The sequence below is a fragment of the Poecilia mexicana genome, unplaced genomic scaffold (genome assembly GCF_051168715.1).
Source record: "Poecilia mexicana isolate PSO_F unplaced genomic scaffold, ASM5116871v1 scaffold_19, whole genome shotgun sequence".
Taxonomy (NCBI): domain Eukaryota; kingdom Metazoa; phylum Chordata; class Actinopteri; order Cyprinodontiformes; family Poeciliidae; genus Poecilia; species Poecilia mexicana.
Window position 1 is genome coordinate 19,904,982 of NW_028263388.1, and position 14,701 is coordinate 19,919,682.

The 14,701-nt window shown below is 39.4% G+C and overlaps 1 protein-coding gene across 1 annotated transcript; it reads left to right on the plus strand.

The window, feature by feature from the left end:
* The first annotated feature begins 603 nt into the window (after window positions 1-603).
* Window positions 604-14,500, plus strand: chatb (choline O-acetyltransferase b). Its single transcript, XM_015009083.2, has 14 exons — window positions 604-874; window positions 2,114-2,305; window positions 2,704-2,822; window positions 4,289-4,342; window positions 4,456-4,636; window positions 7,749-7,926; window positions 8,022-8,191; window positions 8,270-8,370; window positions 8,448-8,576; window positions 9,833-9,955; window positions 10,034-10,175; window positions 10,402-10,464; window positions 11,180-11,317; window positions 12,171-14,500. The coding sequence occupies exons 1-14, from the start codon at window positions 836-838 to the stop codon at window positions 12,435-12,437; spliced, it is 1,896 nt and encodes a 631-aa protein (XP_014864569.2). The 5' UTR covers window positions 604-835; the 3' UTR covers window positions 12,438-14,500.
* The last annotated feature ends 201 nt before the right edge of the window (window positions 14,501-14,701 follow it).

The following is a 14,701-nucleotide window of genomic DNA, read 5'->3' on the forward strand; positions in this document are numbered from 1 at the left end:
GCGCTATGAACTGAAGTTATGCAAATGAATTAAATTGAATTATGCTTGTGCTTTTAAAACATCATAATTTCAACTTAAGAACTCCAAAAACATTCTGACTTACTTTAGAAATTGTTTCGTGAATTAAAAAAAAAAATATATCGTTTTGTGTTTTTTTCACTCAGTGAAATAAATCGACGTGTGTCTTTATAAACTTTTTTGTTTGTTGAAAAATTCATGGGCTATTTTAAGGAACTGATTTGGTCACTTAAAGAGTTTGACATTTTAGGTAAACTGACTACTTTTTGAGATTATTACATTTTTAAAAACTTAAGTATGTCCCACAATTTTGCAAAAACACAAGGTTTTGCTGTAAAACGGGTATTCCAGTGCAATCAACCAATGTGAAAAAAATATACAACGTTTGTATCAAGTTGACTTTAATTACATTGACAATTATCTTCAATTTAATTAATAAAGTAAAACTGGGGCGTTCATCTTTTACATTAGATAATAGACTCCATTTGTTGACTCAATGTGTCAGTCTCTTCAGGAATGAATGATGAGCGTTAGTGTTTAAACTGAATGCCTCGTTGCGGCGCTGAGCGGTGGGACGCAGCTGGAATCCAAGGACGTGAAGCAAATTGCATTTAAGCTGCAAAACGATGAGGAATGGAAGCACGTCGAGTCATTTCCAAGCAGCAGTGATGCATTTCTCAAAGGGGCATACTTTTATTTATTCCCTGTCTTTCTTTCTTATTTCCCCTCCCTGTCCTTTTTTAAATGTTGCCCCATGTTTCAAAGCAGGGACGGTCCTGAGAGGTCTTTTTTCACCTGACCGGACTGAACTGCAACAATGTCAGCACTACAGAAACAAGCGACAAGAGGCCAAGAAGTATGAAATGTTACTTCTTTTTTTGTTTGTTTGTTTGTTTGTCTTCTTAAATTTTGGGCAAAGAACTTTGTTCTTCTAGAGTCAAAATTGGGGGTGGGGGGGATTGCCGCTGCTGAATTCAGTACCGCGGAGAGCGCACAGATCAGAAACCCCATTTGACCACTAGGGGCGTACGTTTCAGATAATCACTTGAAAACTGCCGTTATTTCATATTATCCCGTCACAATCACGAGTTAGTTTGTTTGCTGAATAACAGAATCACTATCGTCATTTTATAGTTTCCATAACAACCACTTTTGTAAATATTTCTTCTAATCCACTGTGGAGCCTCATTTCACTACAGCCTCCAACTTATCAATATTTACCACTTGGCTTATAAACAGTGTGCATATCAACATCAGACAGAAAACATAATCACGTTGCATTTTCTAACAAAACCCATGAGGTGGTGGAATTTATTCTAAGATAAGCCTGGGAGCCAATGGGATTAAATGTTAACTCAGACACTAATGAAACTAGATTCATTAAAAGCATCTTTATCTAAAGAAAAAAATACCCTAAACTTGTGGAAATACATACAGGTGTAGTGTAGGTGTCATTGGTGAAACCCACATTCGTGGCATGGATGTGCTTTTAATGTTGGACTTCATACATGATTGTTTTTTTTTCATGTTTCAAGAGTTTGAATTAATTTTTGACCCCCCCCCTCCCCCAAAACAACTCCACAATCCAATAAAATTTACTTTGAAAGTCAAGTCAGTTGGGTTTGGTTGATCCCACCAAACACAACTAACTAACTAACTACATGTAGACATTAATCTAGTCTTTGTGCCGTTTCACCTTTAACTTTCCAACCAAATTTCGTGTTATTTAGATGTAAGACGAACCCTTTAAAGGGAACAGTCAAGCCATTCATAAACTGGAATGTACTAGAACACCAGTATGATGGTCCACAGTGAATTCAATTTTACATCATACATTCTTCAAAACTAACAAATTAACTCTACCGATTTAGCTTGTTGGTGGTTGTCATTGGACATTTAGCCAAATATTATTCGGGATGCATGCACATTTGAGCCTCTATATACGATTTTGTCCATTTTTAGGTGAAAGAAATTCTATAAGACCTGACTGCACACTGAAAAAAGAACAGTTTGAATCATCGTCAAAAGCCAAGAATGAGTTTTACGATGAGTTTGTGGAGACTTCTACCCAACACTGTTTTTGTTTTGACTTCAGGTCTTGCCGAAGGTCCCTGTGCCCCCACTCAAACAAACCCTCGACACCTACCTGAAATGCGTCCAGCATCTTGTGAAAGAAGAGCAGTTTAAGAAGACCAAGGCCATCGTGGAGAAGTTTGGGGCTCCTGGAGGTGTCGGGGAGATCCTTCAGAAGAAACTCTTGGAGCAGAAGGACAAAAAAGCCAACTGGGTAAAGTTGTTTTAAAATGTCTCTTCCACTACTATAAATGTTGAGTTGAGAGTTTTTCTTGCACCAATAAAGCTTCTTGCGCCTGTTATTTTTTTTTTTCATGAATATGTGTATGTGTTCCTCCTTTGTGTGTATAACAATATTTTATAAGTTCAGTCCCTAAAAAGGATTTATAGAGCATTCCCTTGTCTTTTGCCACCTCATTTTTCCCTAATGTGTCTGGGTAAGTGGTCCAGCTCAGTGAAGTCCATCACACTCCCACTCCTCTTTTCACCTGGTGGATGATACACGGCATTGTTTTTCTCTACTCCATTGCCCATTGCTCCTATATCTGAAAGCAATAGAGCTTTAAATAAAGAGCAATATTTCTTACAAAGTGTCCCTGTGCTTCCATTCAGGTCTATGACTACTGGCTGGAAGACATGTACCTAAGCAATAGGTTGGCCCTGCCAGTTAACTCCAATCCCGCCATGGTGTTTCCAAAACAGGCTTTCAGAGATCACAAAGATGCTCTCAGGTATATGCTGCTTTTTTTTAAATTTTCTAAGTCATATATTTTATTTCAGTTTGTTTGTAGCCAGGATGAAGGACTGTGAATGCATTATTTCCACCACAAAGCATAGTAAGTGGGAGCATCTCTGTCTTGAGGGTGTTTTTTATTTTATTTTATTTTTTTCAAAATTAATAAAACTAAATAGAAAGCAGCCTTGGAGTAAAGCATGTTTGAGGCTGCAAAAGACTTGAGACTGGGGCAGAAGTTCATTTTCCAGCACGACAAATGCTCTAAACACACGGACACAGCTACAATAGGAGGATTACATTAAAGCGTGCTCATTTGCTGAAATCACAGAGTCAAAGTCCAGACCCAAAACCAATTGACAATCTGTGGCCAGACTTGAAAATCGATGTTCACAGCTGCCCTCCATCCAATATGATTGTCTTAGACATCTTTAAATGATTGAGGTTCTATTAAGCTCAGATGTATACTGAGCACATGCCACACATTAGAAACATTTTGGAAAAATTTAAAAAATAATAACTATGTAGGTTTTGAAAGAATCTTTGCTTGAAGTTTATTTACGTTTTTCATTCACAAAGATCATCTATTTTTGTTGTTGACACCCACTGCTGTTTTGACAAAGCGTAAATAATCAGAGAGAAAAGCAATAGGAAGGAATATGCAGTAAAGCAGCTTGTAGCATCAGTAATACAGGCAGCATCAATCCTGTCAGTTGCAGCCTGTTGAGGGATTATCATAATGTTCCTAAATTCCACATTTATTACAAACAGCATAAAACATACATGTTGAGTTTTGTCAGCTGTTGACAAGGTTTGTGTTCATTTCAACAGACAGAGATGCTGAATTACAGTCATGCCCATTTATTAAGTGAACCCTGCTCCACCAGGCATGAGGTCTGCTCCGTCCATCTCAGCAACCCGACATCAGCTTTTGTCAGCTCATGACCCACAAGCTGAATGTTTCCAGAACACACACACACACACACACACACACACACACACACACACCCCCGCCCCCCCCCCCACACACACACACACACACACACACACACACACCCCCCACACACACACACAAAAAGCAGCTGGATACCTACTGACGCGGCCACTTATTAGATCGGGAGTGACAGGGCCAAGCTCTCCGCAGAGACCGCCGCTCAGGCCTCATTCAGAGGGTTTGGTGTGCTGCAACTGTCTCCTCTGTATCGATTTGGCTTTGAACGTAATAACACTGAGACAAATGACATACAACATAAGACCTGACAAGTTTGCCTGCTCACGCACACACACACAGATAAATGCATGCACTGTATCCTAGTAATTTACCATGATTTGATTACGGTTAGCCTTTTGAGAGATGGGAGGTTATTGAATTATACTCACCAACCAATCCTCTTTGTGGCTTCAGTGTTTTACACCGAACATTCGTTGTGTTTTGAAAATCTCACCTATTTCTGCTCCCCTAAGATTTGCTGCTCGTCTCATCTGTGGGGTGTTGGAGTATAAGGCTCTCATTGATGCGTAAGTCCAGTAACTGATCAACTACCACATTGTAGATGCTTCTGATCAATCCTGAAAACCCCTCAACAAAGAGCCGGAGGTCTGACTCAAATGTCTGTAATGGTGTGTCTTAGGAGAAAGCTGCCACTGGATTTTGCTCGAGGCCAGTTAGCAGGGACTCCTCTGTGCATGGAGCAGTATTACCGCCTCTTCACCTCCTACCGCTACCCGGGGCTGAAGACGGATACGCTGAAGACCGACTTGAACGCTACCTCCTCGGCGCCAGAACATGTGATCGTGGTGTGCAAAAACCAGGTCAGTTAAATGGCTGCTAATGGGGTTTTTTACACCGCATCACACTTCTAACTGAACATAATGTTGCATTGTCAATACAATTGATGTAAATAGTGTGCACCGTGCGGTTGAAATGCATATTTTTTTGTGATTTGGAGTGCCAACAGCTGTAAAATAATACATTTCACATGATTTTGATTTAATTTCAACATTAAGTCTTCTTTGGTTTACACCAAAATCAAGATCTTACTACCATCAATGGTATCCCTTACCTTAGACATCCTTCTGGATGGCCCTGACTCCAGGGTTAATTTAAATGTGGACCATGCATACACCAATATGGATGGATCTTCCGTTGCAGATGTGGCACAAGAGCTGTGGTCAGAGGTCAATATGCCGGTTGAAGCTGCAACCAGAGGTTGTAAAAGTAGACCAACAGTGATGGACACCATCATGCTCAACAAGGAGGTCTTTAGGACCTGGTCGACTCCTAAAGCAGCTACCAAACCAGACAGATGGAAGGTGCTGTGGTGAAGAATCGTGACTGGAAGAATGAAGTCCTGGACAAAGAAAATATGGCGACGAGCTTGGATTAGATCTGCTGGTCAAAGGAGTCAGTTAGGGCATCTGATGAAGATGCCTCCAAGGATGTTCACTGAAAGGTTTTCTGAGTATGTACCACAGAGGAGGAAGTCTTAGTTCAGACCAAGACCACAATGTACAAGGTACATTCAAGGAGATCTGGCAAGGAATGGATGTTTTCGTCATGAGAAAACAGTCTCTTGTACTCTCCGTACACTTGTAGGGGGCCGGATTGATCCTCAAGAGTCATCCTCACAATCTGATCAATTTGGGGAACATTTGCAAGATAGAGTTAGTAAATAATGACAAATAAAGAACACGTTATGCTGCATTTTAATCTAAAGATGCTCTCATGTTTTTTGATCATATTTCAGTGCAACTGTTAACTCCAAACTTAAGAATTGCTTTTTGTACATTTTACCGCTGAATTATGTAAATTAATATGGAATGTAATCATTTACTTTTTTCCTAAAGCTTCAGTGCAACAGATTTGACAACATCCTGACCACCAGATATATTATGTCATCAGTTTGACTCCAACAATCCAACAACAATATAACTTCTATTTGACCTGGTAGCTTCATCTGTAATTTTAATATTGTCAGGGAGAAGACATTGAAACTCCAGTGTGGTGAGCTACACGTGGCTCAGTGTCAAATTTTGAGGTTTAACAAACACAGACGCTTTCAGGAAACTGCGGTTTTGTTATCTGATGTTACAGTGTCCATTTGAATAGATTTTTCTGATTACGTGGATGAGGAAAACCAAAGCTTTAACAGAACAGTGGCAGCTAAGAGGGGGAAAAAAACCCCCACTGAATTACATGTTTTAAGACATGAAACGTGCAAGAGAAACATCAGCAATTCTTGTGCGTATTTATAGCAGCCTAACAGATTGATATCTCTCCTCTAACTGCAGAATCTGAACTCTGCTCCAGCAGAGGCTGAAAGTATTGCAGTAAAAATATAACTAGAAACACTATTTGTGACTTTAAATGTCTTTAATGAGAGATTTTGTGGTTTAAGACTTAACTGTTCCCAAATCAGCTTCCCTCATACCTTGTGTGTGCCCAGTGCCGTCTCGTTTCCCCCAAAGCACAACAATCCCGAGCAATTCTCATCATTCACACAAACGCATGCAAGCCAGCGCTGCCAGCATCTGGAGGAGCTCTCACCTGGAAACGGCTCTGGGAGCATTCAACAGTCTGTTGAATATAAAGGTCTGTCTCTGTGGAAACAGGAAGGAGTTAGCTTCATTACTGCTGATTAAATCTGCCACTTTGCTTTAGCTCTTCTTCCAGTAGCATTATTTTTAATGAATGGCAGCAGAGGAGCTTGATGCTAACAACTGGGCGTCTTTAGTTTCTGCCATAACTGTCAGTGCCACAGGTAAAAACACTTATTTGCCAGGCAGCCATTTTAACAAATTACAACAAAGCCTTGCCAAGATGTTCACATGCATTTGCTTTCCTCCTGAGTCCGTATTTCACACAATCACATTTTACCGCAGTTGCAGTTGGAAATAGCTTAATCTCAGTCAGATTGGATTAATAGGATCCCTTAATGGCATTTCCAGAGACCCTCCCAACATGACGCAAAGAACAACAAAAAAAGCAAATAAGAAAAGCTTAAAATGAGCTTTAAAATGCAAGTGAAAGGGAGCCAGGTTATGGGGTGATGTGCTCCCTGCTAGAGGCTGAGCAGCAGCATTCTGGACTAACTGCAGACATTTGAGCTCGGACTGGCTGACTCCAAGGTAAAGAGAGTTACAGTAATCAAGCCAGGATGCAATGAAGGGATGAATTACTTTTTCAAAATGTTGTTTCAAAGGAATTTGCTGTACCTTTGCCAGCTGTCTAAGGTAGTAAGGACAGGATTGCAGGATTGGATTTATGGTTTTCATTTATTAAATGAAACCATTTAAATATGCATTTAGGGTTTCTTTGCTGGTATTGAACTTTGCTTCATGATTTGATGATGAGTCAAAACAGTAAAAAAAAAAAAAAAAATAGGGGAGTAAATACTTTTCCACATCTCGCATTTTGTAAGTCTGAAAGTTCAATTTTGGTCTCATCCAACCAGAGTTCCTCCTTTTGCATGTTTTCAGTTTCCACTATGTGATTTTGGCAAACAGCTAAAAATAATTAAAGTTTCTCAACAGTAGCTTTCTTCTCATGCCTTTTCCACGTAGGACTGACTGATGGTGTGGATGACTGATAGTTGTCCTGCAGAATTTTACATTGGGGCTATTTGTTGATCTTCCACAGATTATTATTATTATCTCATTGCTTCTCTCATTAACGCTCCTGTCAGTTTAAATCTATTGAGTTGTCATGCTCTTTCCATTTCGAAACCTAACTCTTTAAGGTATCCAAAGCTTTGGATGTGCTTTTGCTGCTTAACCCTTGAGCTGTCTGCTGTGCTCCTTGGCCCTCAGGATCCTATTTGTTCATCAATGTCATCTAACAAACCTCTTTGACCTTCGCAGTACTTTAGACTGAGATGAAATTACGCTTTGATTGCTAATTATGAAATCTATCTTTCCTCATTAGTTTTTCCTCTTGGATGTAGTCGCAAACAACAAACAGCTCAACGAGGCGGAGATCTTCCTCCAGCTGGAGAAGATCATGAAAATGTCAGAAAATGCTGAAGAGAGACTCCCTCCTTTTGGGATCCTGACCTCAGATGGAAGGACTGAATGGGCACAAGCTAGGGAAGCACTAATAAAAGGTCACCCAGCACCTCCTCCGCCTTCCTCATTACTTTCTTGGGTTTGTAATAACCTGTCAGATATGTAAACTCCCCTCCTCCCTTCCTGTGTCCAGATCAAGCTAACCGTGACTCTCTGGCTCTGATTGAGAGCTGCATATGCGTGGTGTGTTTGGACGAGCCCTGCGGCATTCCGCCCAGCGACACCAACAGGGCGCTGATGCTGCTGCACGGTGGCGGCCGGGAACGGAATGGCGCAAACCGCTGGTATGACAAATCAATGCAGGTGAGGCTTTAACACGGTCACGTCACTTTGTCTTCAACCTTATAATCTGGGCAACTATTTACTCCGCCTTTCTCTCAGTTTGTTGTAGGAACGGATGGGGTGTGTGGGGTGGTGTGTGAGCATTCCCCGTTTGAGGGAATAGTCATGGTGCAGTGCTCAGAGTTCCTTATGAAACGCATGTAAGTCAGCACCCTACATCGACTTGCCATGCCAGTCAATGCATCTGACCCAGGCAGGGTGTTATTGTTGTAATCAGAACAGGGAGTCCCTCCAGGACGGTTCAGCCGTCCAGCACCAGAGCATTACCCCCTCCAAGGAGGCTGCTGTGGAAATGCAACTCCCACGTTCAGGCTCTCCTAGAAGCATCTGGAGACAGACTGCAGAGGCAAGAACACTGTGCACTAAAGTTTCCAAATCTAAATTTACTAATTCAGTGCCTTGTCAAGGTATTTTTGTCTCTGGAAGTTCTGAATTTGTTGTCATGTTACGACAAATTACTTTAAACTTGATAGAAATTTGAGGTAATAGACCAACACGAATAGTGTGTTATTGTGAAGTGGAAGGAAAATTAAACTGTTTTTTTAGTTTTTCAAATTATGCACAAATAAAAAATTGAAGGTGTGCATCGGTTGTATTGTCTTTGATTTGTACTCCACCATTCACTGTAATTATAGCAGCGAGTCTTTTAGGGTTTCCCTGAATTTTTGTATATACCTCTTTCCAAACCAGCTCAAGCTAAGTCAAAGTGGAGGCAGAGCATCTGCAAACATCCATTCATCCTTCATCTATACCCGCTTGTTCCATGCAGGGTCGCGGGGGAGGTGGTGCCCATCTCCAGAGGTCACTGGGTGAGAAGCAGGGTACACTCTGGACAGGCTGTGAGTCCATCACAGGGCAACACAGAGACACACAAAGACAAACAACCACGCAGGCACACTAAGAGCAGTTTAGGAGGCCAATCAACACGCTTGCTTTTGGACTGTGGGTGAAAACCTGGAGAAAACCCATGCATGCAGGGGTAAAACATGCAAACTTCATGCAGAAAACACCTCAAACCGGGTTTCAAAACCAGGACCTTGTTTCTACAAAGAAGTGCAACAAACTGCATTAACATCCAGAACCTCTGTGGACAGTAGTTTTCAAATTTTGTCACAAATTCTCAGTTGGACTGTGAATTTTTGCTTTTTGAAACCATTTGCATTAGAGGCATTTTAGCTCTCTCTATGCAAGTCTTTCACAGGCTCCCTTCAAAGATTGCCCAATATTCTGTTTAATCTTTCTTCTCATTAACTTTTCTGTTGAAAAGGCTGAATAAAAGCCTCACACCGCCATTACCATGTTTCATAATAGGAAAGGTGTGTTTGTCTCATCTATCCAGCGCACCTTTTTTCACGAGTTTGTTATGTTTCCTACACGGCTTTTCCAAAAATGTTGAAAGCTGCAAATGCTTTTCCTTCCACTTTGCATGTGCCTCTTAATGTTGGTCTATCATATAAAATCCCAATGAAAACATTTAATTTAGAGAGTATAATGTGACGAAATTTGTAAGAGTTTAAGGGAAATTAATACTTTTCGAGGCACTGCGATTACAGATATTCCTGTTTCACATTCTGTTTCATACTCTTTCATGTTTCACTTCAGGCTGGTGAACAATCTTGATATGGATGTTTTCACATTTGAAACTTACGGAAAAGAATTTATCAAAAAACAGAAGATGAGCCCAGACGCATTCATACAAATCTCCTTGCAGCTTGCATTCTACAAGTAAAGTATACCACTCACGCAGTACACAGTAAACACCACGTGCAAATATAATCGCTCATTTCAAATCAAAACCGTCAGATGCAGAGGAAGGCTGGTGTCCACGTATGAGAGTGCTTCGCTTCGTCGTTTTCGAGAAGGTCGGGTAGATAACATCCGTTCAGCCACAGCTGAGGCCCTGGCCTTTGTGAGGTCCATGGCCGACGAGAGGGCAACTTTCACAGTGAGTCATTTGTCTCACTTTCTACCTGATAATCAACTCCCAGAACAATGGTCACCTGTAAATGAGACAGGTGTGAACAGCCAGTTAGAGGCATGCCAAACCAAGTGACTCCAGTGAAACAGATGATCTCCCTGCAGATTTATCCAATGCATGATGCATAGTATGCTGCACCGCTTGATGTGTTTTACGTTGCTTGAAGAATATATCTTGTGTTTATCTTTGCAAGGACTCTGAAAAAATGAAACGGCTGAAGGATGCAGTAAAGGCCCAGACAGACTACACAATCGCAGTGAGTATTGTGTCTGTTGGAAAGGTTGGGGTCAAGTATAAAAACATATTCTGATCATTTGTCACCAGCTCATTTTGTAAAATCTTTTTTCAAACTTGTTTTCTGTTACACTTTTGATCAGTGGTAAAGTAAGGTAGTAAAGTAGGCTTAAAGATGCATAATAACAAACCTCAATCTAAAGGAATACCACAACAGAAAATAAATGACATTATTGACCTCAATCAGTCTGGAAAGGGTTTCAATCACATTTCTAAGGCTTTGGGACACTAATGAACTACTCCAAGATCAATTATCCATTAAAAAAAGGCCCATTTTACATTCGTTAAGTAAATATATTGAATCTTCCAAACACATCTGGGGAATATTCTTTGGCTGATGAGCAAAAAGGGAAACATTTTTGGAAGATTTGTATCCAATTCACTGAGCTGAAAGGCGAAACTTTCAATTCCAAAGAGAACGCACCATCATCACTTTGTGATGTTCTGGAGTAGCCTAGTCAAAATCTATGTTTAAAAACAATGGAGAAGCTTCAACCAGATTTTAATGCCTAAAAATATGTCCAAATTAAAACAAATCTGGATCAAAATTTCTGCAAAGCAACGTCTTTGATCACAAATGTTTTGGTGGCTGTTTCATAGAACTTGACCAGTATGAAACTTGGGCTGAGCCTCTTAGCATTTTGGTTTTCTAATTGTATTGATTTTTTTTTACTCAGGCAATTACAGGAATGGCAATAGACAATCACCTCCTTGGACTTCTGAAGGTCTCAAAGCAGCTGAACATGGAGAAGCCAGAGATCTTCTGTGACGAGACATATCTGGCCAGTAACCATTTCACCCTCTCTACCAGTCAGGTGCAATTATCTACTATTTATTTTCTAAAAGATAAAAAAACCTCAAGTTTTTAAAAGTACTTGAGGATTTTTAAAAACTTAAATGAATTTGTAATATCACCTTTGGTTCAGTGAAGATGCTCTTAGTGTATTCGGAAAGAGAACTTTTAAAAAGTGTGATTGCAAAATCTTGTACGAAACAATAAAAAATGTGCAACACTATTTTAGAACCAATTAAGATATTTAGTTCATCCAGTTGCACAGACTCATGCCGATGGCTCGGTGTTTGTTGCAAGCGGTCTTATTAATTTTAGACTCCAGTAAAATGAGCTGCCTCAGCAAAACGTTTGGTTTTCCAGACCTCTCTTTTTCCACCATTGGACACTTTCTTGGCAGCACTTAGCGCCCACACTTTAAATAATTAGTTTTTCTTACACAATGCTTTAAACGAGCGCATGCATCAGGTTGATGAAAGGAGCTTTAACGATAAGCTTCCACAGAACCTGGCAGTTATAGTGCTTGGCTAAGAGGTAATTATATTAACTTTGAGCATCGGGGAAATATTTTCAGCCGCAAATAAGTCGAAAAACTAACTGGTCACAAATCCAGTAGAGCTGAAATATAACAGAACTTGTTAGCACAGATAAAAACATACACTTATATAGAAAAGAGGATATTTTATTAATCAAAAGAGACATGTCAGGTAAAAACAGAGAAGATCTAGTTGTGTCCTGTCCCGGGTTAAAAGAAAACTTTATTGTAACGTCACTTGACTGTGAAAAAATAATCACAACTTTTTTTTATACTGGGAAAAAAAAACATTAAAATGTCCAAGCCACTCAAAAATCCCTGGACTGTATGTGTTTATCTCCAGGTTCCTACAACAGTGGAGATGTTCTGCTGCTATGGACCTGTGGTGCCCAACGGCTACGGCGCCTGCTACAACCCGCAGCCGCATCACATTGTCTTCAGCGTGGCGAGTTTCTGGGAGAACACGGAGACGAGCTCGGCCGTTTTCGTCAAAGCCCTAAACGAGGGCCTGTTGGAAATCAGGGATCTGTGCAACAGGAGTGCAGCTGCAGCTACCAAACCACCGGAAAGCATCCCTGCAGCTGGCCCGCCTCGTAAATCAGGAAAGTAAACTATATAGATAGAACCTCCCCTATACTCACCTAGTCGAATCTTAGAGTTAGCTTCAGTTAGCTTGATAGTTCAAGAAAAATGAAAAGCCTTATAAATGAATATTTAACTACATAAAAAATATATATGTACATCTTTAGAAAATATATAGAAAAGAAAAACGAGTAGGTAAATTTCCTTTCTGGATGCGTAAGAATGATGTGGGGTTCAAAACTGACTCTGGTGGACTGAAGTAAGTCGGTCTGCTGCACTTAAGGAACTTGAAGCCATGTCTGTTTGTAGCACCAGTCTGAGGATTCAGTCCTCAGTCTAAGAGTTATTTAAAAGATCCTTCCTGTGAATATTACATCTAACTTACACTACATGAAGTATTAACCTATAAAACAGGACAGCGACTGAAAAAAATCTGAATAGAGTATAATTTATTAATCCCATCTGGTATTTGTGAATGAGCTTTGCCATTTGAGCTACACTGTGACTTTAAATGTTCAAATATACGATGTATCAATATGTGTAATTTATTATTTTTTTAATCATAAGGTTTCCAAAGAGATGTGTATATGTGAAGTATGTCTTTTAAAGCACTTTAACACACACACACACACACACACACACACACACACACACACACACACGCACACACACACACGCACACACACACACCTACACACACACTCATAGACATATGTAGTTGAAACCAGATATATACATACACTACAGGTGATGCTTTCAAGCCTTTATTTTTATTTAATTATGATGATGTTCTGCATCCAGCTGACTTAAAACCTCACATTTAAGATTAGAACATTTCCTCATGTTTTCGAATAGAAGAAAACATTTTTTACAACAGAAATTGGGGCTTCATGAAAATGATGAACAGGACCTGCTTGAAGGTTGTTATCTTGAAAAGGTTCTTTAAATCTGACAAACGAGCCTAATTGGAATTCATATTCTAAGTCAACAATTAAGATTTCACAAAGACACACAACAAATACAAGATGACAACTTATTTGTTCGAATTCCAGTGTAGTAGTTGAAAATATCTAGACATGTTATGTATTACAGCAATAGTGGCAATAATATGTGGATATGTGTTACGAGTCATCAGTGCTGCTTTATTATCAAGTTATAAACAAGTATATATGCTTACCATATGTATATATTTAGAATTTGTCCTTTCATTTGCATTTAAAGCAGATGCAATACATGAAATAGATAAAAAACAAGTTATGTACTGCATATCTTAAGCAATCTGTGCAATAATATACGAAGTGCAGTGAAGGTTTTGTGCAATCTGACGGATGAGCTCATGATGTGCATGGAGCTTCTTCATTGATAAATCAATAAGAGTTGCTATTTTTATATTCAGAAATAAAAGAAACAAATACTACATGAAGTTATGAGACTAAAAACGTTTATTCGTCAGAAAAAGTCCCTGCAAGTACGTGTTGTGGGTCTTATTTATTTTGTGAACTCTAAGTGGCAATCAGTGTTAAAGGTGTCGAGATAATTACTGTCTTGTTGTGTATCCACAAACCAAAGTGAATGTATTGTGATTTTAAAGCTGAGATAAGTATTATACCTGAGATGTGTGTGTTTAATTCTCTATAAAGCTACAACAATTTCGATTAAATACTAATAAAATCTCATAAGTGCAAATTCAGAATGCCTTCAAATGATGTAAAAGTATTGCTGTCATTTGTCTGAAGAAAACACCTATTAATGTGGGAACAACATGGTTAAGATGTATTTGTCACAAATTGTTTTTTTTTCTTGTATGTATCACCCAATAATGTATTTATTGATAATTATAGGACAAATCTGTATAAATGTGGCTTCTGCTGCAGAAGTGCTCACATCACTTGAATTTTTTTCTCATCTTGACATTTTGTTGGGACTTCGTGTGACGGGTCAACACAAAGTGGTACAAAACTGTGACGTGAAAGTAAAACCATAAAGTGTTTTTTTTTTTTCTTGAAAAATAAAAACCTAAAGAAAGCGTGGTAAACATATTAATTCAGATCGCTTTACTGTGAAACCATTAAATAAAATCTAGTGCAGCCAGTTGTCTTCAGAAGTGGTTTATTTATTGAACAAAATCCATCTGTGTAATTTAATTCCATTATGAAACTGCTGTGTGAAAACCTCAGTTGAAAACTAACACTGCACATCACCATGAAAACATCATCGCAGCACCGACACGTGGCGGTGGAGCCGTCGTTCTAGTATTTTGTCCAGGTGTAGTGATGACAAATGGCGGCTGAA